General features: G+C 47.3%; 1 protein-coding gene and 1 long non-coding RNA gene across 2 annotated transcripts in view; one reads left to right on the top strand and one right to left on the bottom strand.

Moving 5' to 3' along the window:
- The window catches only part of LOC135973565 (uncharacterized), an 87,639-nt gene that overhangs the window by 55,227 nt on the left and 20,020 nt on the right, over positions 1 to 12,392 (top strand). The window lies entirely within an intron of this gene.
- Positions 5,335 to 7,871, bottom strand: LOC135973649 (uncharacterized). Its single transcript, XM_065557837.1, has 2 exons — positions 6,899 to 7,871; positions 5,335 to 5,904 (listed from the first exon to the last, which is right to left on the bottom strand). The coding sequence occupies exons 1-2, from the start codon at positions 7,473 to 7,475 to the stop codon at positions 5,429 to 5,431; spliced, it is 1,053 nt and encodes a 350-aa protein (XP_065413909.1). The 5' UTR covers positions 7,476 to 7,871; the 3' UTR covers positions 5,335 to 5,428.

Below are 12,392 nucleotides of genomic sequence, written 5' to 3'. Positions count from 1 at the left end.
TTTATAACATCATGAAGGCCAACCTCCCCTACGAAATTGACAACAGATATGAGTGGAGTTTCTATAGTGGAAAACATGATAGCTGTCCATTTACGAGAAATTTTTAGCAGACCAAATGTGTTTAATGCTTCCTAGCTGTACTGGGATTTATGGCGAATCACATTACCCAAGATCTAAAGTGACTGAAAATCTCCTGAAGCTTTTAAAGACTTAAAGGAGGGGAGCTTTGGAGATTTACAGCAGTTTCAAATTTGCAAGTGCTACAAATGCCATTATCCAAACAAGTCTTTATTAATCAAAATAAATAAAACCTTTTCTCTTTCTGATAGGAAAGTATAGAAGCATCTCTGTAACTTCTGCAGAATATGTGGTGAAAAACATAGTAAAACTAAAAACTGCAGTTCTGTACCTAGAAATGAGTTATTTAGAGCCAAATAAAATTAATAGGCAGCAGGTTTAAAACAAACAACGCACAGTCAACCTGTGGAACTCCTTGCCACAGGATGTTGTGAGGGCCAAGACTATAACGGGCTTCAAAAAAGAACTAGATAAATTCATGGAGGATATGTCCATCAATGGCTATTAGCTAGGCTGGGCAGGGATGGTGTCCCTAGCCTCTGTTTGCCAGAAGCTGGGAATGGGCAACAGGGGATGGATCACTTGATGATTACCTGCTCTGTTCATCCATGTTGAAGCACCTGGCATTAGCCACCATTGGAAGACAGGATACTGGGCTAGATGGACCTTTGGTCTGACCCCAGTATGGCCATTCTTATGTTCAAATTCTGCTCTATTACCTGTAGAGCCCTGCGCAGATACAAATTTATATCTGTGGGTGCGGATATCCACGGATATAAATCTGGGAGCCATGGCCCCATGTTCTCCTCCTTTTGCCACTGTGGTTCCCGGGAGAGGCCTGTGATTCTGCACAGGGCTCTCGTTACCTGGGTGTAGCTCAAATGATTTAATAGGAGTCATTCCACATTTACTCCATTGTAAGGGCGTAATCCAAAGCCTGTTGGAGGTGGAAGTCTTTCCAATGATTTGAATGGGTTTTGTGTCAAACCTAACTGGGAGCAAAATTTGATGCTGGAGGTAAAACCAGGTCCATTCCTCTTAGGGTGCTGAGGGCCTTTTCACAGCAGCATTGGCTCAGTTCCACTGCACAAAATAGAGAGGCAGGACTCCATTTGTTAGTTTTAGTCAGGAGATGAGTCCACACACCCACATAACTTCTGTATAGTTGTTTTGAAAATCTAGGATGTGAAATCATGGAGCCCAAAGACAGCCCTTTTAAGGCCTAACATGTCCCTTTTTCCTGCTACACAAACCATAACTGCCACAGGCTGTGCAGGGTTTTAGTAGGGAAGAGCAACTTCTGTGCAGCCCAGTGTAACAGGAGAAGCAGCAGTCATTGTTATACTGGATATCTGACTTGTACCGATATACCTACTACCTACTGGACTGAGCCAGTAGTGGATATCCGATGCGATATATAAATGAGCTGGATCAAAGCAATAGCTGGTGAGGATTTGGGCCCATTCCTGCAGATTTTACTCATGTAGTAGCTCCATTCTAGGATTGGTCCTGAGTCACATTTGCAATGGCCTGTATATAGACACCCCAGCAATCTACTAAAACATACATGTAAGTAAATTTTTAAGAGGCTTTATTTAATTTTTGTTAGTGTTTTAAGTGATTGAGTTTCACATAATTGATCACTTTTAAATGAAGCTGAATTTCATGTTCTGTCAAGCAATACTGCACTATCCATTTATACTCCACCATTTGTATGCGAAGGTCCCCAAGCCTGCAAAAATGTATGCACTTGAGTTCCTTTATTCATGGGAGTTGCGACATAAGTGTGTGAGCAATCACAAGGAATTCTGCGTGTTTGCAGGATAAGGGCTTAAATTATTATTTTCAGGACTACTTTCACATTTGTGGCAGCTCTTCTGCAGTTTCTATTACGGTAGGTAAGTTTTAATGATAGTGATTTCTAGCGTTCAGTGTGTTTTTTCTTAGAGAAATTAAACAGCCATTTTTAAAAGAACAGCCATACAGAGTTGAAATGAAAGTTGGGACAGTTTAAGAATAATTCAGACCTGGTGCTTAACGTTGGTAAATTTCAGTGCATTTTTGCTCTTCGTGTATCAGCAAGAGTTTACCTAGCCCACTTCATGCTTTGAATGTGTACAGAAGCTTCTGTTATATATATATATATATATATATATATATATATATATATATATATATATAAATTGTTTTCCTTTCAATTGCTACTTCTCCCCAAGTATTCCTACCTTTTATTTGTGTATTATCTTTGTCAAAACATTTCTCAACTTGACACTTCCTTTCCAAGGCTTTTGCCTTCTATTGTGCAGGCTTTTTATTGTTTCACAAAAGAAACTTGCCACAAAGTTGTGTTATGCTCTTCCTGATTATTTTACTTTCTGACACTGACCACATTTCAAGCGTCTATAAACGGTGGTGCCTTCATGCAATAGACTCCATCTGAGGCTGAGTCCTCTTTTTCTTTTTGTTAACCTCTTCCTGTATTTAAACGTAAAGGATGACATTGCTGAAAAACAGGTGACTATTTCTTTCACTTCCTCAATTCTCACTCTCTTGCCAAGCACTGTCAGTGTCAGGATACAGTTTTGATTGCTTTCTGCCATGACAATATCCTTATCCTGTTGTGCAGGGCTATCAGGCATCCAGCTGAAGCCATTTGCAAATAATATTTTTATCATTTATCACTCTGGGGTTTTTTTTACTTCTGAAATAACATTAATCCCTCCCAGCAGCTTTCCCCAGGAGACACAATGACTGCACCTCCGTCTCTTTATTACCTTTTGTGAGCTATATTTAGCTTTAGTGAAGAGGTCATTAGAGACTTTGGCAAGAGTAGTTTTAGTAGTGTGCAATGAGAAAAAGCTAGAGTAGAGGAGGTTTAGGTTGGAACTGGAGGAGAGGAACTTCAGACAGCAATTGTAGGCTGTGTTCAGTGAGCTTAGGCCTTGTCTACACTACGAGAGTAGTTCGATTTTACTTGCATCGAATTTTTGTAATCGATATTGCAAATTCGAACGTGTGTGTCCACACTAAGGACAGTAATTCGACTTTGTGCGTCCACACTAATGGTGAAAGCGTCGACATTCGAAGCGGTGCACTGTGGTCAGCTATCCCACAGTTCCCGCAGTCCCCTCTGCCCATTGGAATTCTGGGTGTAGCCGGCAATGCCTTCTGGGTAACAAAATGTGTCGAGGGTGCTTTTGGGTAACTGTCGTCATCCGTCCATCACTCCTGCCCTCCCTCCCTGAAAGCGCCGGCGGGAAATCATTTCGCGCACTTTTCCAGTCATTGACAGCGCGGACGCCACAGCACTGCGAGCATGGAGCACGCTGCGACCATCGCTGCAGTTGTGGCCGCTCTCAACGCCTCGCAGCTTATCATACAGGTTTCCCTGAGGCAGATACAGAAAAGTCAGGCAAGGAGCCTACGGCACCGCGGTGATGTCCTGAAGTCTGAGAGTAGCACGGACCTGTCAGAAAGCAGGGGACCCAGCGCCGAGGACATCGCGGTGGCAATGGGTCATGTTGATGCCGTGGAACGGCGATTCTGGGCACGGGAAACAAGCACTGAGTGGTGGGACCGCATAGTGCTGCAGGTCTGGGATGAATCCCAGTGGCTGCGAAACTTTCGCATGCGGAAGGGAACTTTCCTTGAACTTTGTGAGTTGCTGTCCCCTGCCCTGAAGCGCAGTGACACCCGGTTGCGAGCTGCACTGAGTGTACAGAAGCGAGTGGCCATAGCCCTCTGGAAGCTTGCAACGCCAGACAGCTACCGGTCAGTCGCGAACCAGTTTGGGGTGGGCAAATCTACCGTGGGGGTTGTTGTGATGCAAGTAGCCAAGGCAATCGTTGATGTACTGCTGCCAAAGGTAGTGACCCTGGGAAACGTGGAGGCGATCATAGATGGCTTCGCAGCGATGGGATTCCCAAACTGCGGTGGGGCCATAGATGGAACTCACATCCCTATCCTGGCACCGGACCACCAGGCCACCCAGTACATTAACCGAAAGGGCTACTTTTCCATGGTGCTGCAAGCACTGGTGGACCACAGGGGACGTTTTACCAACATCTACGTGGGATGGCCGGGCAAGGTTCATGACGCTCGTGTTTTCAGGAACTCTGGTCTGTTTAGACGGCTGCAACAAGGTATTTACTTCCCGGACCACAAAATAACTGTTGGGGATGTGGAGATGCCTATAGTCATCCTCGGGGACCCAGCCTACCCGCTAATGCCCTGGCTCATGAAGCCCTATACTGGCGCCCTGGACACTGAAAAAGAACTCTTCAACTACCGGCTGAGCAAGTGCAGAATGGTGGTGGAGTGTGCTTTTGGCCGTCTCAAGGGGAGATGGAGAAGCTTACTGACTCGCTGTGATCTCAGCGAAACCAATATCCCCATTGTTATAGCAGCTTGCTGTGTGCTCCACAATCTCTGTGAGAGCAAGGGGGAGACCTTTATGGCGGGGTGGGAGGTTGAGGAAAATAGCCTGGCTGCTGATTACTCACAGCCAGACAGCCGGGCGATTAGAAGAGACCAGCGGGACGCGCTGTGCATCCGGGAGGCTTTGAAAGCAAAGTTCCTCAGTGAGCAGGGTAACCTGTGACTTTAAAGTTTGTGTACTGAGAAGCTAAACCTGCCCCCGTTTCTTTACCCAGGTAATGTTGACTATCCTATCCAGTTACATACCCCCTTCACCCCCCTTCCAACACACGTTGCGAAATAAAAATAGTTCAACTTTGTTAAAGCACACCGTTTTCTTTAATACTGTTTTCGCGGGAATTTTTTAAAACTGGGACGCAGACTGTGGTGCAGAGCGGGTGTAGTGTAGTGACGCGAATGCAGCTTCTAAACTCAAGGATTGACAGGCTCCGCTGCAGTGGGATGGTTGTTTCAACGGAGCCTGTCACCCCTCCTGATCGGGACTGTGTGTATGGGGGGGTCTATGTGACTTTGTGGCAGGGGGAGGACGGTTACAGATCCCCTGCTGTGTGGCTCTGTGATCCTGCCTAAGGACCGCCGCTTAAGATCTGTAACTGCCCTCCCCTGCCACAAAGTCACAGAGCAACCCACCCCCCACCACATAACATGAAAACAACCTCCCAGACTAACCAGGGTAACTAGTCACTGCATCACTGCACTGTGTATGTGCCCTGCTGCTGTGCCTGCCCCCGACTATGTACCCTGCCAAAGGTGACTGTCCTGTCCAATTACCAACCCCCTTTCCCATCCTCCTCCAAAAGAACATGATTGAAACAGTAGTTTACAGAAACATATTTTTTATTATCAACTACACATGGCATTGGGAGGTGAAACTTGGACGGGGGCTTGTGTCAGGCGGGAAGGAAAGAACTGTTCAAATTTTGGGAAATGAGAGCCTTCTGCTACTAGAGCTCTCTGCAGGGGTGGAGTGAGAGTTAGCAGGGACTCTGCCGCCTCTCCTTCTTTGCACTTTGGGTGAGGTGGGTATGGGACTTGGTGGCAGGGGAGGGCGGTTATAGATGGACTGCAGCGGGGCTCTGTCCTCCTGCCTCCGTTCCTGCAGAACATCCACAAGGCGCCGGAGCGTGTCCGTTTGCTCCCTCAGTAGTCCAAGCAGCGTTTGAGTCGCCTGCTGGTCTTCCTGCCGCCACCTCTCCTCCCGATCCATGTTGGCTTGGTGCATTCGGGTCAAGTTCTCCCGCCACTGGGTCTGCTGTGCTGCCTGGGCTTGGGAACAGGCCATAAGCTCAGAGAACATGTCCTCCCGTGTCCTCCTCTTCCTACGCCTAATCCGCGCTAGCCTCTGGGAGTGTGATTCCAGGCTAGGTTGTGAGACAGTCACAGATGGGGCTGTGGAAATGGGAAAAAGGGAGTGAATTCCTCAGAAAGAAAAATGTAGTTGTGAACAAAGAACATAGTCTTTCTCTGTGAACAAGACCATGCACAGCACCTATCACATGCGCACTCAGCACAAGGTCGAATTTTCGGCCTTCGCATTCAGTGCCTGGGGTCTTGCACAGCACATTTGAGAAGCGGGGCAGCACAACGGAATTTCTGTTGCAGGCAGACATGGTAAGCCGTACACTTGTGGCAGTTTAAAACTTTTAGATTACCACTGGCCTCATTTCACATTTAAAGCTATGTCAGTTCCTGCAGCCAGCAATCCGGCAAGCGGGAACTCTGCCCCTGTCCCACCCCCTCGCGGCTGTCCCCGGGAACGATCCCTTTCGGCTGCCCCTCTCCCGCCTCCACCGCGTGGCTAAAAACCAGCGGTTACAGTTCTGTCAAGGAACGGGAAAGCAGTCCCAACACTAACATTCCCCTACCTAATTAAAAGCAGGTCACCATGGGCGACATCACCCTGATGAGGATCTCTGAGAGCGACAGACAGAGAATGCTCCGGGAAAGCCTCCAAAGACCAGGGCCGTATGCCGCCCTGCTATGCAGAGCAATGATTCCCGAGTACGTGATAGTCTCGTGGCGCGGCAACGTCTCGTACTTCGGAGGACCCAATAAGGCCGCTCTCCCCAGGAACCTCATGGAACGGCTTTCAAGTTACCTCCAGGAGAGCTTCGTGGAGATATCCCAGGAGGACTACTGCTCTATCCCCGGACATATAGACCGCATTTTACTGTAGCTGCAGTAGCAGGGAATAAACAGTAGAGCGGCTTGTGCAGGACAATCACTGAAAACCGGACATTGCTAGATTTTTTTTCAAAACTTGCACTGCCCATGACTAAACCGTTAAGCGCATAGGGCACACTAATCATGAACAACCCATTCTTTAAATTGTTAATATTCCTGTTTTGTTAAAAATAAATGTTTAGATGTTTACAACACTTACTGGCTGATCCTTCACCAGATTCTGTGTCCGGGGTAATGGCTGGGGACGCTTCGTAGGGGATCTCTGTAAGGGTGATGAAGAGATCCTGGCTGTCGGGGAAATCAGCGTTGTGAGCGCTGCCGACTGCCTCGCCCTCCTCATCTCCTTCCTCATCTTCCACGTCCCCTAACATGTCCGAGGAACCGGCCGTGGACACTACCCCATCCTCAGAGTCCACGGTCACTGGTGGGGTAGTGGTGGCGGCCGCACCGAGGATGGAATGCAGTGCCTCATAGAAACGGGATGTCTGGGGATGGGATCCGGAGCGTCCGTTTGCCTCTTTGGTCTTCTGGTAGCCTTGTCTCAGCTCCTTGATTTTCACGCGGCACTGCGTTGCATCCCGGCTGTATCCTCTCTCTGCCATGTCTTTAGAGATCTTCTCGTAGATCTTTGCATTCCGTCTTTTGGATCGCAGCTCGGAAAGCACGGACTCATCGCCCCACACAGCGATGAGATCCAAGACTTCCCGATCAGTCCATGCTGGGGCCCTCTTTCTATTCACAGACTGCACGGCCATCACTGCTGGAGAGCTCTGCATCGTTGCCAGTGCTGCTGTGCTCGCCACGATGTCCAGACAGGAAATGAGATTCAAACTGGCCAGACAGGAAAAGGAATTCCAATTCAAATTTTCCCGGGGCTTTTCCTGTGTGGCTGGTCAGAGCATACGAGCTCGCACTGCTGTCCAGAGCGTCAACAGAGTGGTGCACTGTGGGATAGCTCCCGGAGCTATTAGCGTCGATTTCCATCCACACCTAGCCTAATTCGACATGGCCATGTCGAATTTGGCGCTACTCCCCTCGTCGGGGAGGAGTACAGAAGTCGAATTAAAGAGACCTCTATGTCGAACTAAATAGCATCGCAGTGTGGACGGGTGCAGGGTTAATTCGATGTAACGGCGCTAACTTCGACATAAACGCCTAGTGTAGACCAGGCCTTAGAGGCAAAAGGGAGTAGGAAGGTGGAATAGTTGGAGAGTCAAATGGGCTGAAGGGTGGTTTTTGTTTTTGATTGAAAGATTAACACATGCTTGTATTGTGAGTCATAAGAGCCGCAGGAGAATGAGAGATTGAGAAGAGTAAGGAAAGGAATGAGTGTGGCATGAGGGAGATCAGAAGATGGGATGGAATCTCTGGAGCATATAGAGGGGTTAGAAGAGGAGAGCAGATGAGAAACTTCTGTCTGTGACTGGAGAAGCAGGAAAGAATTTTAGGAGGAGAAGGGGGGGGGAGAGAGAAATTGGGAGAGGGAAGGTAATGTACGGCAAATTTTCTCTTGGCAAGGTCCTGTGCAGAGAGAGAAGTGGAGAAAGAAGGTGGGGAGGGTTTGACTCACTCCTTGGAGTTGGTGAGAAGACAGCTGGTGTTGTAAGTATGGGATTCAATTAACTTGCAGAAGTAGAGAACTTCAGGTAGGAAGATGGCAGAAATGAAAGAGGAGAGAGCAAATTTATAGTGGAGGAAGTCAGCCTGGTCACAGGATTTCTGCTGCAGATGTTCCACAGGGTAAGGGCAAAAGTGGAGGAAGTGGATAAAGGGAGTGATCCAGGGCTGGCAGTTGGCAGAACAGACCTTACAATGGGCAAGTCGCAGGGCCGGCTCCAGGCACCAGCGAAGGAAGCAGGTGCTTGGGGTGGCCAATGGAAAGAGGTGGCACGTCCGGGTCTTCAGCAATTTGGCGGTGGGTCCCTCAGTCAGGGCCAGCTCCAGGCACCAGCGAAGGAAGCAGGTGCTTGGGGCGGCCAATGGAAGGGGGTGGCACGTCTGGGTTTTCGGTGGGAATTTGGTGGTGAGTCCCTCTCTTCCTCTTTGAACTGCCGCCGAAGAGGAAGAGAGGGAGTGAAGGACCCGCCGCCGAATTGCTGCAGAAGAATGAAGTGGCACAATTGAGCTGCCGCCAAAGTGCCGCCAATCGGCTTTATCTTCCCCCCCCCCCGCCCCCCCCGCTTCGCTACTTGGGGCGGCAAAAAAGCTGGAGCCGGCCCTGGTAAGATGGGTAAAAGTGTCAAGGGTATAGGAGAGTGAAGCATGGAGAAAATCAACAACCGTGTGAATAGAAGAAAGGAGGAGAGGGCTGAGAGCAGACAAAGTCATCTGTGTTGGTGGACTGAAAGTCATAGGCTAAGTTACAGGGTGCATGTAAGTGTGTGTACGTGCGTGGGTGGTGGTGAAAGATAACTGGTGAAGGTCAGAGAGGAAGAACTTGGCAACAGAGGTCAGAGAAAGTGCAGTGCTTGGTGAGGGCCCAAGGACAGTGGGAGAGCTGAACCAGGGCTGCAGGTCATCTTAAAACATGTGGGTGAGGAAAAATGCAGCTAAGGGGTCGGATGGGTCATCAACATGGAAGCTGAGGTCACAGATGATATGTGAGGAGAGTATCGACTGGTGAGAACTTCTTCTTTTAGGCCTAAGACCTACTAAGTACACCAAGATCCCAAGGTGCTTTGAGAATGCTGTTAGACTACTGTGGGAAGGGAAAAAATGCCTGTTTGTAAAAGATATAAAATAACTTTACCATACGTTTTTCAAGGAATATACTAACCACACTTACGAATGTTAAGTTGACAGATTTAATGTATTTATTGGAAATTTACATCTATATATAAATAGCACAAACAATAAATGCCAGATGCTGATCTTTCAGTTGGAAGTTTATGAAATGTGTGAAAAATGTTTATATATGAGAAGAGAAAACAACCTAAAATGAATCTGTAAACAAGGTACCTATCATAAGGTCCAATTGTGGGCAATGAGTCAAACTAGACTGTCATCAGTCTGTCATACGTGTCATTGGCTGCAAGCTTCGATAACATATATGCCTGTTATGTGCTAAGAATTATTTCATAAATACTAATCAAGTTTGGGTACCTAAGGTCTCTTTAATTACTAAGTAAGATTGAACCTGAATTGGTAACAAGAGGAAGAGAGAGCCAGGAGAGGAAGGCTGATGGGAATAAGTGGGTGGCTGGTAGATGGCAGCAATTTGGAGATGGAGACAAGCGAAGATTAGGGTTCTGAGTTATTTAAACGAGGAGAGAAATGGAAAGGGAAGGAAGCCGCAGGAATGGGAGAGGAGAAGCCTAACCACCCCTCCACCCTCCTGGTCTGATCCAGGGCTGGAAGAGAAGGAGAGGCCTGAATAAGAGAGGGCAACTACAGATGCAGTGTCTGATGAAGGAATCCAGGTCTCTGTGAGAGCCAGGAGCTGGAGGAGTCAGATATGAAGAGGGTGTGTGTATGTGGCTGTGATTTTTTTTTTAAGAGATGGAAGGGTGTTCCAGAGACAGCAGGGAAGGGTGAGGGAGGATGAGGGGGATGGGCATGGGCATGAGGTTAGGAATAGTAGTAGGGGAGAGGTGGAGGGGTGGGAGTTGGAGATGGTCCAGGATGGAGGGAGGGCCAGGATTGAGGCATAGGTCACCAGAGGTGGCGCAGGAGGTGGCAGAGAAGGGTGTGACTGTGGGATCTGGATTTGTGCTGCTGGGAGGAAGGGAGAGATCAGGATGAAGAGGAGGAGGTAGAGCTGATGGGAACTGTAGAGGGGTAATGGCCACCAGGAGAGGGAACGAGGAACAGGATAGATGCTGTGATGCAGAAAAAGGGTGTGATCAGAACCATGGAGTAGTAAAGATGGATGAGGTTACAAAACAAAACAAAAGTAGAGTTTGAGAAATGCTCTGACTGCAGCAGCTGTCTGTGCTAGCCAGCTAGATTGTAGTGTCCAGGGAAAAGGAACAAGAAGGCTGGGTTGCACCACAGGAGGATCTTGGGGGATGTGGGAGGGAGACTGAGAGAGGATTGGCTTCCTGGTGCTTGCAGAAGATCATCCTGCCAGATTGGTTCCAGTTACCTGGATTCTTCCTCAATCTATTTTTAAATATGAAACCATAATTGGCTGTTGGGCCTCCATGCTTCCAGAAACACACATGAAAAGTCTACCCTAGCAGTCCCCTCACTTCCTTGCTATAATTTGGGAACCGTGAATTCTTCTCAGCCTTCACTTTTGACCAGTCTCTAAATTTCTCACTTATAGTTCCTGCTCTGCTGTGCTCTTAAAATGTTGTCATTTTGCTTCCTCCCCTCCACCTAGAAAGTCTCCAATAAGTAACTCTTATAGACACTGTGCTGGGACAAAGCAGTTATCAACCTCATCGTTCATAGGAACACGGTCACTACAGTAGTGAACATGGCCACTACCATACTGAATCAACCCGTGGTTCTTACAGTCCTGTATCCTATCTGACAGTGTCCAGGACCAGATGTTTCAGAGGAAAGTGCAAGAAACCCCACAGTAGAAAGAGTAAGCGTAATCTGCCCCCCCTTGAAAGTCGCCTCCTAATTCTTACTAGTTAAGGATCGGTTCAAAGTTTGAAACATTTCCTATCTCCCTTCCAATTCCCTTTTGATAACATTAACTATTGATATAAATATCCACTCTCTCTTTGAATTGGGAATCTAAATTCTTGGCATCAGTGACTTTAACTGCCTATATTTTCCCCTTAATGGCTTCACTGAGTCTTGTTTATATGCTTAACAGTTAGCCAGTATGTCTTCTAAAATTTGCTAACTGGCTTTTCACTCTTGCTAACAGAACACTACTGCTTGGTATTCAATTAAGGAAATCTCATACAAATAGATATATCTGCTGAGCACAGCTGCTGTAGCTGTGGGTTGGATTAGGTGGAACTATGGTTCTCTACAGCAATAAAGTAGTTACAGCACATGGAGGAAATCTGCTTGTAGAGAGCACATTCATAACTAACACTTTTCAGAAACTTTATATTTTTAAGACTACAGATGAACTTAGTGCTGTAGAATTTACTTACAATTTATGTCTATAGCTCATAGATGAGTCACAAACCCTTGTATCTCTGAGGAATGAAGTAAGGCTTCGTCCATATAACCTAGTGTCTCAACTTTATCAATGTAAGGGACCAGATACTTAGTGTGGTGCAAAGGTGAACCTGCAGTGAGCCAGTGTAGAGGCTCATATGTCACTCTTCCTCTTCGCTGGTGGCAGGAAAAAGGAGGGGTGGCCAGAACACCTCTACATACCACTGATCCCTGGCTGCACTTTTGGCCTCCTCGAGCTGTTGGCAGCTAGAGCAGCCCTCAGAGGCATCACCCTGGTACAGAGCATCACTAAGATCAGGGGAATGCAAAGGTGAGATTTAAGCTTCCTGGGCATGCATGCATGCATGCATGCATGCATGCATATAAACACGCTTCTTCCTGGGCCATATCCATGGTCTGTGCAGATCAGCCAGTTCCAAGTAGTCCAAAGAGATTCAAACATAAATCTTCTTAGTCTGTGGAATGGTCCATGACAAATTCAGTTATTTACAAGAAACTTTTTTTTCTGCTTTGCTTCAAGTTATTTAAACTCCTTCACATTCTGTTCTTTTTCTGATTGCTTCAGAAAGCTCCATTTTGTTGCCTCTATTTCTAGTTTTTCTGTT

This window comes from Chrysemys picta, chromosome 9 (assembly GCF_011386835.1).
Source record: "Chrysemys picta bellii isolate R12L10 chromosome 9, ASM1138683v2, whole genome shotgun sequence".
Classification (NCBI taxonomy): domain Eukaryota; kingdom Metazoa; phylum Chordata; order Testudines; family Emydidae; genus Chrysemys; species Chrysemys picta.
This window is presented reverse-complemented; position numbering and strand designations above follow the sequence as displayed.

Bases quoted from the DNA above. Each gene is read 5' to 3' on its own strand.
- LOC135973649 (XM_065557837.1), bottom strand. From the start codon at position 7,475: ATGCAGAGCTCTCCAGCAGTGATGGCCGTGCAGTCTGTGAATAGAAAG. The intron at 5,905-6,898 runs GTAAGTGTTGTA...CCATTTCCACAG, and splicing joins ATCTGGTGAAGGATCAGCCA to CCCCATCTGTGACTGTCTCA.